A 20361-nucleotide genomic window follows, 5' to 3' on the forward strand; every position below is an offset into this window, starting at 1 on the left:
ACACACACACACACACACACACACACACACGTGCATGCACGTCGCTACACAAGTGCAATAATCTTGGACGCGACGTTGACTCCCATTTCACCTCACCCCACCTACAAGCAGTGTTCAAATACAAAAGTAGACAGTCAACCAAACTCACTCACTCACTCTTGGAAGACTCATACAGGTCATAGTCGTCCTGGGCAAATATTATGGGTTGCAGCCCGCAGACAATACTAATAATGTCAATTTCGCAAACATTGAGCTATTACTTTTATATAAATCCAACACGCCGTGATATAACTGACATACTGTTCATTCTCGCTTTTCTTAAAAAAATTTTTTTAAAGGAAATATGATGGTTGCAGGATGACAATGGATACATAGTAAAGACTCATTTTTTGCGCAAACGTCTATTCATGAAATAATGATGAAAAGGTCGTGTCGACCCGCGGGAGCATTCGTTGTACGAGATGAGTGTCTTTGATTACCAGCTGCCTTGTTGACACAGTGGGCTTTCAGGGGTGCCATCCACTTGTCAACTATGTCTCGTATCTCTTCAACCGAATTTTTCACTGGCTGATTTTTAAATCGTTAAATCTTTCGAGGTTGGCTGTCAAGATCCAACACCTAGGTATTAATTCCAGACTCTTTCACTTTGGATAAATTGCCCATGGGGTTATTCAGATTATGTTATTGTTTCCCTGTTAACCGCTACTTTTTTTTTTTAGCGCCCCATACACGCAGTCTGTCGAGCATGTTCACTATCAGACATGTTCCCTTTTTTCTGCTGCATCAGATCTTGATGTTTAATGTCGGCTGAAACTCAATACCTGCGTACAATATATGACAAACAAGCTCGGAAAGTTACACGGCGACGGCCATTGATCGGTAGACATGCGCACTCACTGGCAGGAAGTGGTTCAAAGGTTATTGGTGACGTACACTCATCGCACAGGATGTTAGAGTGGGGGAGAGCTACGTGGTATTTTCGAAGGCCATGTCGTCTTTTTGAGTCTATCATGAGTAACGGCTTCTGTTCAATATCGGTGATGAAGCCAGTTTAAGAGACAAAAATAGTTTCGTTGCTCATGACGTAATGATGCCATGCTTGAAGAATTAAACAATGCCGTACGTGTGATGACAAGCTGTTTATTGTAACATGATACAACGTTCTACGTTGTGAGGTATACAATGTTGTTGTGTTATGTCGACATATTACTATGACAATATGCTACAGTACTCTACATTGTGAAGTATACAGTTTTAATATTTTGACAAGTTACAACACTGTTCATTGTAACGGTATACAATGTTATTTTGACATACTACAACAATGGTTATTGTGAAAGTATACGGTTTAATATTTTAACAAGTTACAACACTGCTAATCGTATCGGCATACAGTGCTATTTTGACATACTACAACAATGTTTATTGTAAATATATACAGTTTAATATTTTAACATGTTACAATACTGTCTATTGTAAAATGATACAATGGTATCAACACCGTTCAACGTAACAGTACACAATGTTTTTTTGACATGCTACAATACTGTTTATTGTATAGCACACAATGGTGTTAATATGACATGTTAAAACATTGTTCAATGTAAAAAGATGCAATGCTGTTGTTTTGACATGCTACAACACAAGTTATTCTAAAAGTATACAGTTTAATATTTCAACATGTTACAACACTAATCATTGTAACGGTATATAATGTTATTTTGACATGCTACAATACTGTTTATTGTATAGCACACAATGGTGTTAATATGACATGTTAAAACATTGTTCAATGTAAAAAGATGCAATGCTGTTGTTTTGACATGCTACAACACAAGTTATTCTAAAAGTATATAGTTTAATATTTCAACATGTTACAACACTAATCATTGTAACGGTATATAATGTTATTTTGACATGTTACAATACTGTTTATTGTAAAAGCAAACAATGTTGTTAATATGACATGTTACAACACTGTTTCTTGTAAAAGTATACAGTTTAATATTTTAACATGTTATAACACTGTTAATTGTAGCGGTATGTTATTTTGACACGGTATAATGTATACTGTTTATTGTAAAACCTTACAGTGTTCTCGTTTTGACATGCTACAACACTAGTTGTTCTAAAAGTATACAGTTTAATATTGCAACATGTTACAACACTAATCATTGTAACGGAATACAATGATTTTTTTTACATGCTTCAATACTGTTTATTGTAAAAGTATACAGTATATATTATAACATGTCACAACACTGTCCATGGTAAGGGTATACACTGTTTTTAGAAATGGAACAAAACTGTTTATTGTAAAAGTATACTGTTTAATATTTTAACATGTTACAACACTGTTAATTAAAACGGTATATAATGTTATTTTAACATGTAACAACACTGTTCATCAAAACGGTATATAATGTTATTTTAACATGTTACAACACTGTTCATTGTAACAGTATACAATATTATTTTGACATGGTATAATACCGTTTATTGTAAAAGCATACAATGTAAATGTATACAATGTTGTATTGTGTCATGTTACAACATTGTTCATTGTAAAATGATGATACACCACTCCTTTTGTTAAAAAAATCTACAATATTGATATTATGACATGTTACAACACTGTCCATAGTGAAAGTGTGACACCTGACTCTGGGCTCGATCACCGGCCGCGACAGTGATAGAAGTAGTACTAGAGTGAGTGAGTGAGTGAGTGAGTATGGTTTTACGCCGCTTTTAGCAATATTCCAGCAATATCACGGCGAGGGACACCAGAAATGGGCTTCACACATTGTACCCATGTCGGGAATCGAACCCGTGTCTTCGGCGTGACGAGCGAACGCTTTAACCACTAGGCTACCCGACCGCCCAGTAGTACTAGAAGCAGTGATAGAAGTAGTAGCAGCAGTAATAAGTGTGGTAGATGTATACATAGCAGCAGTAGTAACAGCAGAAGCAGTAGCAGTAATATCAGGAACAACGTTAACGTCAGTCGGGAAGCTTATCTGTCGGGGGAACTCGGGTTCGGAACCCCCTGCCCTTTAATCCGCCCTACACAGGTACAACGAAAAGTTAAAGCGACCGCCTAATTACATCCTGACCATGAACTGAGCAGTATCTTGACAACCAGGCTGACAGCGATCTTTTTTTCCCTTTGAATTCGAAATCAGGCATCCATACCTCAAAATAAGATAAAAACTCTAGTCACTTCGATTTATCATATTTGTGATGGACTTAACATACTCGACAACCCAGGTCAGGGATGAAGGGGTTTGCTACAGAAGAGGATGAATTGGTTTGTTTTGTGTGTTGGCCAAGTTACTCAAATCCCCTGCTCCGCGACCTCGCCCCCTTTCCAAACACAGCCTCTGCTGGGATTACGGAAACAACATGGCGGACGGCTCGTAGTGGAATTTGCCGCTTTCTGGCACATTTGCGACTGATTCGAAATATGAAACAAGTCATTGTTTTCATTTTTCAAGTTATGTTAGTCACATGTTGCAAATGTTTCGTACATGATTCGTAATGCAATGCAGACATTGTTATGGGGAAACAATGTCGTGAAGCAATTATGGGGAAGATATTCGTCGTGACGGTCATGCGTAATGGTCACAACTAATACGACTCATCTCGGTAACGTCAATCATTGTCAACAAAGCCATGGATTGTGAAATCACATCACAATCTAGTCACAGTAAAATAGGGTTTTATCTTGGAACGATAGGTAACACGTCAAATCTTGTGTGACCATGTTTGTAATCGAATTTTATGATGAGATATAACTAAATGTACCAAAGTACATTTTGGTAATTTTGATCGAAAATCCCAATAATAATATTTTACATAATTGAATTATAAGTGGATTTGCTTAAACTAAACTGTCGTGTCAAAGAAAGTATATACTTGAAAATTGGATTTGACCCAAAAATTTACCAACGTTATCAAAACGTTATTAGGATGATACCCGCATCAAATAATGACCATCATATAACCATTTCTTGTTTGTTTTATGTTTCGCTACCGTCAAACATATGGGTGCATGTTTACTGCCTTGTGCCAGGCAAACTAGTAAGCAGAGTAGAATTACATACACACTGGACAGACATACAGACAGACATAATGGTCGAGTTAAACGCGACGTTTGTCCATTACTCCAAGACCAGTGAAAAGTTCTAAGGACTGGTAATTTTCCCAAAAGATGTTGCGCTCTTACATAACAACTAGTCCGAAATTAATTTCAGCAGAATTGGTTAAGCACATGCGTACCCAGCCATGATGTCATATAAAATTCAATGTGAACAAAACAAACAAAAGAATACGCAGAAAACAGAAGTTATGCTGTATCATTTTCCTCAATACCAATAACAGAGATTCCTATCACCTCCATCACAGGGGTTTGCTTATGAACAAACCCCCGAAACACTATCATTGCACATTCGTACTGTAAATGTAATACAACGTAGAAACTACAAACTTGGTACTTACCATCAGAGGTTGCAGGGATCGAGGCAAACGTCAGTAGAACCAAAACAACGGTAGAGAAAGTCGTTGTAAGATGAGTCCTGGTCGCCATATCAACAGCGACTGATAGCCCGCCGTCGCATATCCGCATCCTTTAACACATGGCATTAGTTGTTTAGCAAAGATCATCAGTTTGTTTACTCTTTCTTGTTCGAGCAGCGGCGAGGGTAAATTTGCATTGGGTTGGTTAACATTGTATCCAAGTCAAAAATAGATCAACGTGCACTGTTTACACATCAACATCAACAATCACTGGCAAATCTCCGATTTCAAAGGAGTAATCCTGTTTAATTCGTAGATTTAAGATTTACACCACAATTGGAGTTGGATTTGTCAAATTTGGAGTCGTGTGAGGGACAGAAAGTGTTGTTTCCGAAATGATTCCCAAGTTCGTATATTTCCTGTGAATCGTGACTTCTTAACGTTGTAAATTTAAAAAACAAAGTTAACAAATATTGCTGTGTAATTAATACTACAAGGAAATTAAACACAAATACAGAGGCCCAAATTAAAGTTTTTCCATGTATCTTTGGGAAATATCTACTAATGGTATTTTTATCTTCTTGATAAATGTACACGATACCACCAATGCCAACTGGAGTGAGTGAGTGAGTATGGCTTTACGCCGCTTTTAGCAATATTGCAGCACTATCACGGCGGGGGACACCAGAAATGGGCGCCAACTGGAATTTACAAGAATATTCTGTATGTTTATCAGGGTGAGTGAGTATGGTTTTACGCCGGTTTAGCAATATTTCAGCACTGGACACCAGAAATAGGATTCGCACATTGTACCCGTGTGGGGAAGCGAACCCGGGACTTCGGCGTGACGAGCGAACGATTTAACCATTAGGCTACCCACTCCCCCCATCAAGGTAGTTCTAAGTCAGATCATAGGATACACAGAAGCAGAGGTAGCAACTGAAAGTGTTATTAAATATTGTCATGAAACGGTTATAAAACATGTAATTTAATTGTCAATGATTTATATGAGTATGTACCTTGTAGAGAAAAAAACAAATGTGTTTCGTCAGAACATTAATACAGAATTAATTAATACATTAGTCCGCCATACAGACCCTGGCACAAATATATCCAATACAGCCCATGCAAGTCTCTATAGTTGGCAAGTCGAGATTACTGGTGTATTTGAAAATGAAGAAATTCTCTGAGCTCCTTTTTATTATATTTTATTATTTTAATTTAACAACTGTTATTTCTGTAAAATATGTTTATTTCAGAGACTAGATGTTAGTCCAGGAAATAGTTATATAATAACAGGTGGTGAGTCGTTTTCTTAGCGTACATAAACCATATATTCATAGTCAACAGTGACTGAAATATAAATCTCATGGTAAGGGAGCATCCATTTGATTTGCATAGGGGGAAGGAGGAGGGGGTTAATTTTTAGAACAATCTATTTTCCCCCAGCTATATCCAACAAACTATTTATTTAATGAGCACCATCACACACCCTCTTCATTTTCACTACTAACACGAACATTTTGACTTTTGGGCATTTTCCACAAAGCAAAATATTCATGTTGTTCAACACTGCCAACAAACTATTCATTTGGGGCATATTTCTGAACAATCTATTCATTAAAAATCCTCCCTAACTGATAATCATTGCTACTCATAATGTTATATCGAAATGTTGTATGTGTTTGAAATATAAATTTAAAATGTATAAAAATAAAAAAGCCAAAGCAAAATATTCATGTTGTTCAACACTGCCAACAAACTATTCATTTGGGGCATATTTCAGAACAATCTATTCATTAAAAATCCTCCCTAACTGATAATCATTGTTACTCATAATGTTATATCGAAATGTTGTATGTGTTTGAAATATAAATTTAAAATGTATAAAAATAAAAAAAGCCAAAATGGGTCTTTGGAACGACAATACGCTTTCCAACGTTGAATAAGACATGAATTTTGAGTAATATTTGCTAAAAACATGACATGATAAAAAAGGACTTTATCGCAGTTACTCTTGAATTCAATTCTGTATCCAATATACATTAGTTTCCAATTACTGTACCTTATGTGTGTCAGCCCGTTTCTCCCTCTTGATTCTCGATATACATCCCGACAGGTGTTGAAGTGTCACTGATTAATTCCACACCCTGCATTCCATGTATATTTGCTTACCTACGAGGGGCTAGGTGTGCACTGCAATAGTCACGTGTGGACAAACTAACAGGGGCAAAGCGCATGCGCCAAGAACAATTCTTGGACGTGACCTTTAATTAACGATGAAATCACACATAATCTGCGCATGTGTCACTCCTTCTCATTGTGAAAGCGAATGTGTTGGTCGTGTTTCAATGCAATTGTTGGTACGACCTATCAGGAACAGGCTGGGGACACATTCAAGTTTGCCATGTCAAGCTGTCTAATGTATATCAATAAATTATAAACAATTAACAATTACCCGTATTAAACAGCTCCATACAATCAAAGGGACAAAACCATTTCCATAAATTCATAAGAAATCTCCGAGTCGAGTGTACGATTTATTAATACATTTAATTCAAAGACCCGACCTTGACTGAAACTGACAACAGACAGTTAATTTGATTCAGATTCGTTCATTCCTCAAAATCAATACACAGTTGATAGTAAACATATTAAATGGGTTTCAAGACGACTGAATATACATGTTTGTTATTATTAATTTAGATTTTATTTATATGCGTCCGAAACCGACAGCTGTTTTCGTTCTCTACGAATAAATTGCATTGGATAATCTCCGGATTTGATATATTCGGACAGTTTCGACCAATATGATGACGTCACGCTATTGTTCTTGCAATGGATTCTGAGCCAGGAGTTCTGGCCAATCTGAACGTGCATTCTGTGCAAGAAAAACTGACACAATTAAAGGTCATTATGCAAAATTATAGAGAAATTATAGATCAACCATAACTAGGTTTAAGTCTTAAAATTCACTCGAATTTGTTGATTCCGCAGTTTCTCATGACTTCTCAATTTATATTTTACATAAAAGTTAAAGTGAAAGACTTAACTGACTTCGTCGGCTGGTATGTTGGTTTGTTTGTTGTTAAACACTCAGCAATATTCCAGCTATATGACGGCCGCCTGTAAATAATCGAGTCTGGACCAGACAATCCAGTGATGAGCATCGTTCTACAGCTTGACCACCCGATCCCGTGAGTCGCCTCTTACGCCAAGCATTGGTTGCTGCAAATGAATTATAACCAGGATCTTCACAATGTCTTTGGCTGGCGAGCTACTAAGGGTACATCGTGTTTCATCTCCAGGACTATTGTTCCATATAAACGTCTCAATAGGGCCGTTGGGAATCGAGGTTATAAATCGGCTAGGAGAAAAGTGTCATCATGTTAGAATCTTTGTAATAAAACCGTTTGAGCTTGACGCATCGGACTACGCTACATTTGAAGAAAAAAAAAAAAATTTAAAAGAGTTTAAATGTTGTCAACTTTAATTACATCTTAACGTTTTTAATTAACAAAAAGATATATGAACATGTCTTTATACGTCACAACTAGTATACTTTTATTATATGACAAATAGTTGTGATGCGTGTTTTGCTTTGAGTTAAGGTATAACAACTTCTTTAATATGTTGCTGTTTCGGTATAACGCATCATACTGTTTCAGGAGCGACTGATCTTTACCGAATCGTCGCTAAATTGCCAGTGTCAACGTCTAAGAAATACTTGTCAAATATTTTTTTTAAATGTTTAACAATAACTGTCTTTTTACCATGAAACCCTTGTTAAAATAGAACCACCTCACAACAAAGACAGTTGCATGGTTTGTTTTTCTCATGATAAATATAATAGCTTTCAGTGTTGAAGAACGCCATACGTGTACAGCCGGAAACAATGTGGCTCGTGATGTATTTAAATCACATGGCTCATGGGATCGACAATGCTCGTTTCAAGTGCCCTTATCATTTGTTGATTGCAAATAAACAATACAAACCCAGACGGTGTTTTGAGAAACGGTAGATCGAGGTGCACATACCACGACGTGTGTACAATGACACTATCGTAAAAACTCCATCGTCAAACATACGGGCGAACGGGGAGCGGAATCAGCGGAGGAAGTTTAAGATGAAACCTCCCGAGAGAGCGGACATGAATGTTGTAGGTATGTGAAACAGTGTACACGGCTGCATGTCATATACACCAACACATTACCCCCACCCGGTCATTGATATTCAGGATTTTAACAACCCATTTAAGAGCTTTCACCTTCGTTATTGTATGAGGAGAGTTACTTCCCCTGTGAGTACCAGGATCTTACGATCGCGAGTTCGTATCCTAGATTCGCTCTGAATATGATCTTACCCAGTGCTCGTGGGTTTCACTTGACCTGATAAGATGTCAGCTTTTGAAAACGATTCGGTTTTTATTTCTTAACCACTTCGATTGATAAATATAAATATTAACAATAGGAAATCTTCACGGAACAAACATTCCCTCGTTATTCAACCACTTGAGTGGAGATGCCGTGGCGCTCAGAAACGACAGGATGCATAGAATACCAACAGCGTATATCACCGCCTTTCCATTGTTCAATCAGAACTCCCTGTTTATGTTATTTGGTTAAGCCAAGCTCGTATCTGTATCAAACGAGACGACAAAACTACAACAAGCCTATTGATTTGTGTTTGCATGTCAGTGTTGTAAGCTATGCTTGGAGTGCTTTGTCATGCGTGTTGTGCGTGTTTATTGTGATGTGATGTGCATTACATTTAGAGTGTGGTGAGATGGGTGTGTTATGTATAGAGATTTGTGTTATGTGTATTACATTTAGAGTGTGATGAGATGGTTGTGTTATGCATAGAGATTTGTGTGATGTGTATTACATTTAGAGCGTGGTGAGATGGGTGAGTTATGTATAGAGAGTTGTGTGATGTGTATTACATTTAGAGTGTGGTGAGATGGATGTGTTATGTATAGAGAGTTGTGTGATGTGTATTACATTTAGAGCGTGGTGAGATGGGTGAGTTATGTATAGAGAGTTGTGTGATGTGTATTACATTTAGAGTGTGGTGAGATGGGTGAGTTATGTATAGAGAGTTGTGTGATGTGTATTACATTTAGAGTGTGGTGAGATGGGTGTGTTATGCATAGAGAGTTGTGTGATGTGTGTTACATTTAGAGTGTGGTGAGATGGGTGAGTTATGTATAGAGAGTTGTGTGATGTGTATAACATTTAGAGTGTGGTGAGATGGATGTGTTATGTATAGAGAGTTGTGTGATGTGTATTACATTTAGAGCGTGGTGAGATGGGTGAGTTATGTATAGAGAGTTGTGTGATGTGTATTACATTTAGAGTGTGGTGAGATGGATGTGTTATGTATAGAGAGTTGTGTGATGTGCATTACATTTAGAGTGTGGTGAGATGGGTGTGTTATGTATAGAGAGTTGTGTGATGTGTATTACATTTAGATTCTGGTGAGATGGGTGTGTTATGTATAGAGAGTTGTGTGATGTGTATTACATTTAGAGTCTGGTGAGATGGGTGTGTTATGTATAGAGAGTTGTGTGATGTGTATTACATTTAGAGCGTGGTGAGATGGGTGTGTTATGTATAGAGAGTTGTGTGATGTGTATAACATTTAGAGTGTGGTGAGATGGGTGAGTTATGTATAGAGAGTTGTGTGATGTGTATTACATTTAGAGTGTGATGAGATGGGTGTGTTATGTATAGAGAGTTGTGTGATGTGTATTACATTTAGAGTGTGGTGAGATGGGTGAGTTATGTATAGAGAGTTGTGTGATGTGTATTACATTTAGAGTGTGGTGAGATGTGTTATGTATAGAGAGTTGTGTGATGTGTATAACATTTAGAGTGTGATGAGATGGGTGTGTTATGTATAGAGAGTTGTGTGATGTGTATTACATAGAGAGTGTGGTGAGATGGGTGTGTTATGTATAGAGAGTTGTGTGATGTGTATTACATAGAGAGTCTGGTGAGATGGGTGAGTTATGTATAGAGAGTTGTGTGGTGTGTATTACACTTAGAGCGTGGTGAGATGGGTGTGTTATGTATAGAGAGTTGTGTGATGTGTATTACATTTAGAGTGTGGTGAGATGGGTGTGTTATGTATAGAGAGTTGTGTGATGTGTATTACATTTAGAGTGTGGTGAGATGGGTGAGTTATGTATAGAGAGTTGTGTGATGTGTATTACATTTAGAGCGTGGTGAGATGGGTGTGTTATGTATAGAGAGTTGTGTGATGTGTATCACATAGAGAGTCTGGTGAGATGGGTGTGTTATGTATAGAGAGTTGTGTAGTGTGTATTACATAGAGAGTCTGGTGATATGGGTGAGTTATGTATAGAGAGTTGTGTGATGTGTATTACATTTAGAGTGTGGTGAGATGGGTGTGTTATGCATAGAGAGTTGTGTGATGTGTATAACATTTAGAGTGTGGTGAGATTGATGTGTTATGTATAGAGAGTTGTGTGATGTGTATTACATTTAGAGTCTGGTGAGATGGGTGTGTTATGTATAGAGAGTTGTGTGATGTGTATTACATTTAGAGTGTGGTGAGATGGGTGAGTTATGTATAGAGAGTTGTGTGATGTGTATTACATTTAGAGTGTGGTGAGATGTGTTATGTATAGAGAGTTGTGTGATGTGTATAACATTTAGAGTGTGATGAGATGGGTGTGTTATGTATAGAGAGTTGTGTGATGTGTATTACATAGAGAGTGTGGTGAGATGGGTGTGTTATGTATAGAGAGTTGTGTGATGTGTATTACATAGAGAGTCTGGTGAGATGGGTGAGTTATGTATAGAGAGTTGTGTGGTGTGTATTACACTTAGAGCGTGGTGAGATGGGTGTGTTATGTATAGAGAGTTGTGTGATGTGTATTACATTTAGAGTGTGGTGAGATGGGTGTGTTATGTATAGAGAGTTGTGTGATGTGTATTACATTTAGAGTGTGGTGAGATGGGTGAGTTATGTATAGAGAGTTGTGTGATGTGTATTACATTTAGAGCGTGGTGAGATGGGTGTGTTATGTATAGAGAGTTGTGTGATGTGTATCACATAGAGAGTCTGGTGAGATGGGTGTGTTATGTATAGAGAGTTGTGTGATGTGTATCACATAGAGAGTCTGGTGAGATGGGTGTGTTATGTATAGAGAGTTGTGTAGTGTGTATTACATAGAGAGTCTGGTGATATGGGTGAGTTATGTATAGAGAGTTGTGTGATGTGTATTACATTTAGAGTGTGGTGAGATGGGTGTGTTATGCATAGAGAGTTGTGTGATGTGTATAACATTTAGAGTGTGGTGAGATTGATGTGTTATGTATAGAGAGTTGTGTGATGTGTATTACATTTAGAGTCTGGTGAGATGGGTGTGTTATGTATAGAGAGTTGTGTGATGTGTATTACTTTTGAGTGATACAAGTTGAGTGATGTGCATTGTGCCCGGTGTTTTGCGTGTGGTGCGCATTGTTTTATGTGCGCTGTTTTATGCATACTGATTTAACTCTTGTTATGCGTGTTATGCTTTGAGTGTTGCATGTTTGTGACGCGTGTTATGCTTTGAGTGTTGTTTGCTGCGATGCGTGTTATGCGTTGAATGTTGTATGCTGCGATGCGTGTTATCCTTTGAGTGTTGTATGCTGTGATGCGTGTTATGCGTTGATTGTATGATGTGATGCGTGTTATGCTTTGAGTGTTGTATGTTGCGATGCGTGTTATGCTTTGAGTGTTGTATGTTGCGATGCGTGTTATGCTTTGGGTGTTGTATGTTGCGATGCGTGTTATGCTTTGAGTGTTGTATGCTGCGATGCGTGTTATGCGTTGAATGTTGTATGCTGCGATGCGTGTTATACGTTGAATGTTGTATGCTGCGATGCGTGTTATGCTTTGAGTGTTGTATGTTTGTGACGCGTGTTATGCTTTGAGTGTTGTATGTTGTGATGCGTGTTATGCGTTGAATATTGTATGCTGCGATGCGTGTTATACGTTGAATGTTGTATGCTGCGATGCGTGTTATGCTTTGAGTGTCGAATGTTGTGATGCGTGTTATACTTTGAGTGTCGTATGTTGTGATGCGTGTTATGTCTTGAGTGTTGTATGTTGTGTTGCGTGTTATGTCTTGAGTGTTGTATGTTTGTGACGCGTGTTATGCTTTGAGTGTTGTATGTTGTGATGCGTGTTATGTTTTGAGTGTTGTATGTTCTGATACGTGTTTACGCTTGGGTGTTGTATGTTTTGCGATGCGTGTTATGCTTTAAGCGTTGTATGTTGCGATGCGTGTTATGCATTTAGTGTTCTATGTTGCGATGCGTGTTATGCTTTAAGCGTTGTATGTTGCGATGCGTGTTATGCATTGAGTGTTGTATGTTGTGATTCGTGTTTTGCTTTGTGTGTTGTCTTTTGCGATGCGTGTTATGCATTGAGTGTTGAATGTCTGTGACGCGTGTTATGCTTTGAGTGTTGGATGTCTGTGACGCGTGTTATGTTTTGAGTGTTGTATGTTGTGATGCGTGTTATGCATTGAGTGTTCTATGTTGTGATGCGTGTTATGCTTTGAGTGTTGGATGTCTGTGACGCGTGTTATGTTTTGAGTGTTGTATGTTGTGATGCGTGTTATGCTTTGAGTGTTGTATGCTGCGATGCGTGTTATGCATTGAGTGTTGTATGTTGCGATGCGAGTCATGCTTTGAGTGTTGTTTGTTGTGATGCGTGTTATATTTTGAGTGTTGTATCTTGGGATGCGAGTCATGCTTTGAGTGTTATGTGACATCTTAGTATATATGTTGTGCTATGTGTTTTATGTTGTGTCTGTAGATATTATATTACGTCTTACATTCAAGTGTAAAGTCATGGTGAGATCACTTGCAATCCCACTTGTCTTCCCTGATTTCACGATAAGTCCAAGCATTCGCTCATGCATGCCAAGACACTTAAACTTAACTAGACTGACAAAATGTCATAGAAAGAAATGATACAACTTCAGTTGTAATAATTTTGTTGTAAGCATTGTTGTAATTATTATAGTAAATATTCTCGAATAAGCCCAAATTTATTTCCTATAGTTATTCCTAATTCTTGTATCTTTACAAAGTATGAAAAGTATATAATTTTGACAACTGTGTTAATGAAATATTTTTTTGATGAAATAACGCGAATCCCTCATAATCAGAATTTAGTTACGACATAAACTGAAAAAACTCCATATAAATATGGTTAAAGTTTAAAAAATTAGAGGCAATGTTACTTATTTCAAAATGATTTTTTAAATCCATAAATATGCAATCGCTTAACGTGTGTGTCATGCTAAGGTTCCCATAACTGTCAAATATTTCAAAAAGTCGATCCTGGTTCTGTTCGTCGATGCAGACAACTTGTGAGAAAAACAAAAACAAACACATTATTCCTGGCTAATATTTAACAGTTTAATCACTTACAAACTGGGTTTAAAAAGACCCTGTCGTGTCTAACCACCATGAACCAACAGTGCCCCTAACGTTGTTATCACCCACAGTAAATGACTTGCACAGACAATACCTGGAACACTTAATTCAGTAACACGTAATTTAAATGCTGCATATCTCCCTTAGAATACAAGCACCTAAGTGTTCAATCTGCCACAATTCTGTTTGAGCTGGTGGTCATGGCGGCAGTAATGCGGGATTAATACACGAGGTCAACTCCTTCTGTTTGCAGACTCGCTTTACACAACGCCATATATCAAACATGGCGGGGTTCAACCGGGTCCTGGAAAATACGGAAATCTAATGTCCTTCCTCTTTTTAATTACCTTGTCTTGTTTGGCGTCCACTAAGGGGGGTAGAAAAGGGGATGCTGATAGTGAAAGGAAGTTTAAGACTCTGGAGGTACCAAGATGAGGAAGATCGCGCTTATCGTATTGTCAGTGTGCCTTGTGAAGGAAGGTAGGTGTCAACATTGAGCGTTCTCATTAGGAGATGTAATGAACTATATTGGGCTTCAGGATCATATTTATTTCCGCAGTGTTTTTATTGTTTGTAAGTGTTTAATCTGTTTGATATTTATGGTTATTCAAATCGAGAAGTGTGTTCACGAATATGATAGTGATAGGTATGAAATAGCTTTATTCAATATTCGATGAGGTCTTTGTTGAGAATAGGTCTTCAGCAACCCATGCCTGCCGTAAGAGGCGACTATGCTTGTCGAAAGAGGCGACTAATGGGATCGGGCGGTCAGGATCGCTGACTTGGTTGATGCATGTCATCGTATCCCAATTGCATAGATCGATGTTTATGATGTCAATCACTGGACTGTCTGGTCCGGACTCGTTTATTTAGAGACCACCGTCAAATAGCTGGAATATTGCTGTGTGAGGTGTTAAACAACAAACTAATTAGCAAATTAATAAGAGTGAGGAGATGTTGTTTTACGCCGCGGTCAGAAATATGCTAACACCATCACTGCGACCTGACAGACAAGTCGTGGTGGAAACTAGGAACACACAACCTGTATAATGAGTGAGTGAGTGAGTTTGGTTTTACGCCGTTTTTAGCAATATTCCAGTAATATCACGGCGGGGGACACCAGAAATGGGCATCACACATTTTACCCATGTCGGTAATCGAACCCGGGTCTTAACAACGAGGCTACCCGACCGCCCCACCTGTTCAGTGACCCAAACCAAGGAAGGTTTATACACTGTAACCACCTGGTGCTTGTTATTTTGCTACGGGGGATGGGAGTGTCTACGGAGAATTACAGGAATTGTGGTCTTGGGTTCGAATTCCATATTCCTCCTTATAATAATTCTTGGTTTGTCAGCGCCGTACCCGTGGTTTCACCAAAGTGGTAAACGTGTTAGGCCTGCATCACTTCGAGCTTACCTCTCATACTGGGGGGGGGGGGGGGGGGGGGGGGGGGGGGGTGTGGCGGTCGGGTAGCCTAGTGGTTAAAGCGTTCGCTCGTCACGCCGAGAACCCGGGTTCGATTCCCGACATGGGTACAATGTGTGAAGCCCATTTCTGGTGTCCCCCGCCGTGATATTGCTGGCTGGAATATTGCTAAAAGCGGCGTAAAACCATACTCACTCACTCACTCATACTGGGCCACCGCGTTAAGATGAGTGAAACTGTGTTCAAAGCTTTCGACTCACTCACTCATTCATATAAATAGACTGAAACGACAGGCATGGACTGATGGGCAACTATGCCCCGGATTCTACATGGACTTCGTGCATCTCGCTCTAAACCATACAATCATTAAATTATATTTAATCATTGAACAAGTTCAAAACATATCAGTTATCTTGCCACCAAATAACCAAGTGCGCATTAATTGCACGTGCAAGTGGATTTACGGCTTTCTCTGATATACTAAATGTTTGTCAACAAGCCATTAATTCAAGTAGGTGTTTTTATTATATACATATGCATGAAATACTGGAATTTATCAGTGACGATAGATCAAGTTATCAGTCACTAGTGACTGATATAAAAAAAGTTATATCAGTCACTAGTGACTGATATAAACAAGGTGCCGGAACTACTTTCTCCTGAATCAAAACATTGAAGAGTTATCCCCCTTTGTTTACGTCAGATGCCGACAGTATTAATCGTTGCTGTGATACAGTTTACCAAACTGATAAGAATAAACATGTCAAGTGTAATCGGTAGACATGCCAGAAACTGATAGAATATTCATTGTCCCATGACATTTTCGAATCCAGCGTTCTGATTATCCACTAACGGTAGCAAATCTATCTGCATGTTGCCCATGCATGACTGCATTGTGCTCCAGCGACGAGTAAGTACACTCTAACGTTGGGGATATACGGTGTGGGATGTGGGTTGCGGGATGCGATTTGTTTGTTCCATAAAACAACTGGCATCGTTTCCTAAGGATTTAAAAATTTTAAAAATCGGTCGCTCGATATCCTGGATGAACTGAAAAAGAAAACGATTGCGTGTCCTGAAGCAGTGACTTAAAACAAGATAACAATCTGTCTTCCTTTTCAAAATACCAGCCCTTGCAAAATGATTACTATCCGGAATGTATTGACATAGACAATTAATGCAGTTTCATGGCGTGTTAATATTAAACAGGCATGTTATTGGGTGTATTGATTCACAAGTTGATTGGCCCTGTTAAGAAGCACAATTGTAAACTTAAATTATTTTAAGGGGCGGTCGGGTAGCCTAGTGGTAAAAGCGTTCGCTCGTCAAACCAAAGACCCGGGTTCGATTCCCTACATCGGTAGAATGTGTGAAGCCCATTACTGGTGTCCCCCGCCGTGATATTGCTGGAATATTACTAAAAGCGGCGTAAAACCATACAGACTCACTCACTCTTCCACTAGCGGTGGCTTCATACTAACGAGTAGAGATACCACCGTACGTTAAGATGATGTCTTATGTGTTTAACGATTCACAGCGCTTACTAATCGCCGGACTACAGAATAATTAATTCAGATAAACATCCCGCTCCTTTTGTCGCGAAAAGCTGCACAACTGTTAAGTAGAAATTAAATGTTCACTGACTATCCCGCTTGCTTTCTCTGTATGAAGGGACGAGGGGGAAGAGGTAGCCTCGTGGTTAAAGCATTCGCTTGTCACGCTGAAAGCTCAGGTTCGATTCCCTTATTGGTACTTTACGTTGTAGGTCATTTCTGGTCTCCCTTTCTGTCCAATTGCTGAAATATTGCTGAAGGCGGTAAAAAAACCAATCTCATCAATTTACTCTACACTATATTCATTTTATGTTAGGGGGCACGGGTGGCCCAGTCGTCTAGGGCGCCGCGATTCGCTGTGCAGAGTTGCGTCCCTTGGGCACGCCAGAAACCTATGATGTGGGTTCGAATCCCAGTTCGCCCCGATTATTTTTCTAGGTTAATCAGCACCATACCCCTGCTCGTGGGTTTCACCGAAGTGGTAAACGTCTGAGACCTGAATCAGTTCGGGCTTTCCTCCCACATTAAGCTGACACGCCGCGATAAAACCGGAATACTGTTAAAGCGGCGTTAGACTCAACTCACTCACTCATGTTACGTTAACTTTCTTTTTTCAGCAAGCGGTCTCAAATGTTTCATGTGTGAAAGTGGAGACTTGAAGACCCCCAATTTCGACTGCCCCGCTGAGGGACAAGTAGCGTACCCTAAAACCCCTATGGCTCCCTGCAACGGCAAATGCTACATCAGAACAAAGGGCGGAGAGGGCAACGGTGAGCATCATACACCTGTCTGTTTGTGTGTGTAGGGAGTAGAGACGGGCTTTACGCCGCTCTCGACAAGACTACTGGCGCATTACAGATGAGTAAACTGGGAAGGGGCCAGAAAATATACCCGTGTAATAACGTGAAGTGAAGTAGGGTTTAAAGTCGCGTCCACACCTGTGTGTGTGCATGTGTCTGCTTGTACTAGTCCGGACTAATGCCGATTTTGTAGTGCTAGAACATTAAGATACAATGCCGCAGCTTAACATGAATACCCCACTCTGACACATATACCAACTCCGATCCGACCAGTCCTTGTGTTTAGCCCCTTAATGCCGAGTGCCAGGCATGGTAACAACAAGTACCATCTTCTAACGTCTTTTGGTATGACGCAGCCGGAGATCGAACCCCCGGCTTTACGCTCCCCGGGCGGACGCTCAACCTCTAGACCACGGAGGCGTACCCGTGTAATGAATCCATGGCAGATGTATGAGTGAGTTAAAGCGTTCGCTCGGGTTCGATTCCCGACATGGGTACAATGTGTGAAGAAAATGTCTGGTGTCCCCAGCCGAGATATTGCTGTTACATGGCTAAAAGCGGCGTAAAACGATATTCACTCACTATCTAATGGGACATTGTATTCAAGGGCTAACAAAACACAAAATCCAAGGTGTTTGAATAACTGTATTGCTTGTTGTTTCTTTAAAAGTAACGTCGCATAAAGCAACATTACAGCTATCTGCCGGCGGTCTGTAAATAATACGAGGACACTACAGTGGTTGATGTTATGACCAACGATCCACGCGGTCGGGATACGATGACACGTGATTAGCCAAATCACTTTGTTTGACCACCAATCCGTATAGTCACCCTAACAACAAGCATTAATTGGTTGCAGGGGATCCGTTCTAACAACGGAATAATTGTATTACCACATGCAATCACATGATCACAATTTGTCTATCTTCTTCAGCGTCGATACACCGAGGTTGTCTGTCTACGAAATGGCTGCGGAAGTACCTAAAGGACGGATGTGACGTATTGGGCAGCGACATCTGGTGTTTTTGTTCGCAAACTGGTTGCAATGGGAGACGACTCGGGGAGTGGTTCCCCATCATCTAGGTGTACACGGGACAACGATTTCGTGATTTACTGGACTTGTATTGAACAAGGACATTACAGTTAAGCATGATGTAACCAGAATCTTGTGAATCTGAAAAGATTTTTAATGGGTTTAGTAAATGAAGAAACGTATTTATTCTCGGTTCCAAGGATCTTTTGTTGGGACTTTCATCCCAGAACCACGGCTTTGTACGTGGTCGTGACCTGGGCAGCGTCCTTACGTCGCGAGATGATGTACTACAGACCCTGGTGATGACGAGGTGGGGTGTGAATGGTGCAAGCTTTCATCAACAAATTCAAGCATTTTAAGACACGGCTTGGGTTGGGATTGTTTTACAAAAACACTGTGTTCCACTTCTGGATTTATCAAAACATATATATTCTTCGCAACTTATGCTGAATGACCTGCAAAAACACAATGTGTGCGGCTGCTCCTTTCATAGATAAAAACATATTGTGTGTGTGTGTGTGTGTGTGTGTGTGTGTGTGTGTGTGTGTGTGAAGGATTCACTGAAAAATACTGTCCCTGTCAAAAGAGAGAGAGAGAGAGAGAGAGGGGGGGGGGGGGGGGGGTTACAATTGTATTGTCGTAGGCTTGCATTTGCATGCTATTAAGTTTGCTCGTGAAGATCCGGGGCTCGTGAAGATCCGGATCCGGGGCAACCCATGCTTGTCGTAAGAGGCGACTCACGGAAGCGCTTTGTCAGGCTTGGTTGCTGCATGTCATCGTGTCCCAATGTACGTAGAGTGCCACGTTAAACAAAAAATAAAAAACTATTAAGTTTACTTAAATGATCCTTCCGGTTTATCAAGGATTTGGCGTCTAACAAAAGCCGGCTTCTCACGTGGTCTGGGTCTAAATGTGAACTGTTAATGTTAACAAATGCCTGGGTTCTTAGTGGAGGAAACAGAAGTAGTATTTATGATACACGTGTTCAAATGTAATGGAAAGAAATCATAACAGGACATACTCTCTTGTCAAACGTTGCACTTAGACCCTTCCTTCGATAGGTGCGTGTTTTCCACAGAGAAAATATCAGTAACACTTTTACTCTAACCCGGAAGTTAAAAGCGGCGTTAAAACCAAACTCACTCACTCTAACCCGGAACGACGTATAGCGTTTGCCATAATCACGGATTATAAAAAATACAAAAGCTTTTTTACCATGCAGGACATTCTGTGTAGAACGCCTGCCTCTGTCACACACTCTGGTAATGTATTGACGATGTCGTGCCTGTCAGCGTTTACCATCTCTGTGTGTATTATCACCGGCAGCGGGGGGAATCTCCCCCCGGAGCAACAGCGAGGGCTTTGTGTAGAAGGGACCTATTTAATATCTGTGGAGAGAAGTTGAAACTTTTGTTTGAGCTATTTGTCACTGTTCCAAGTGTCATACAAATTCTATTCTCTGAAAGACGCAACCTATATATTTAACAGAACAGAAAACAATTACCGTATTCGCCGTATTAAGAACCCTGCTCTAATAAGCGCCCCCTAATCAACATCCAAGTAATCTCTAT

General features: G+C 39.6%; 2 protein-coding genes across 2 annotated transcripts in view; one reads left to right on the forward strand and one right to left on the reverse strand.

The window, feature by feature from the left end:
• Window positions 1–6667, reverse strand: part of LOC124114986 — a 16482-nt gene extending 9815 nt beyond the window's left edge. Inside the window, exons 1-2 of the mRNA XM_046475758.2 lie at window positions 6581–6667; window positions 4498–4625 (exon numbers count right to left, since the gene is read on the reverse strand). Of these exons, the coding sequence (XP_046331714.2) occupies window positions 4498–4624 (127 nt within the window). The 5' untranslated portion in view covers window position 4625; window positions 6581–6667. The remainder of the gene's footprint in view (window positions 1–4497; window positions 4626–6580) is intronic.
• A 7619-nt stretch (window positions 6668–14286) lies between these two features.
• LOC124114987 lies at window positions 14287–19380 on the forward strand. Its single transcript, XM_046475759.2, has 3 exons — window positions 14287–14456; window positions 17575–17727; window positions 18692–19380. Exons 1-3 carry the CDS (start codon window positions 14408–14410, stop codon window positions 18838–18840), a joined length of 351 nt encoding a protein of 116 aa, XP_046331715.1. The 5' UTR covers window positions 14287–14407; the 3' UTR covers window positions 18841–19380.
• The last annotated feature ends 981 nt before the right edge of the window (window positions 19381–20361 follow it).

Source organism: Haliotis rufescens, unplaced genomic scaffold (assembly GCF_023055435.1).
Source record: "Haliotis rufescens isolate VD_foot unplaced genomic scaffold, xgHalRufe1.0.p SCAF_8, whole genome shotgun sequence".
Lineage (NCBI taxonomy): Eukaryota > Metazoa > Mollusca > Gastropoda > Lepetellida > Haliotidae > Haliotis > Haliotis rufescens.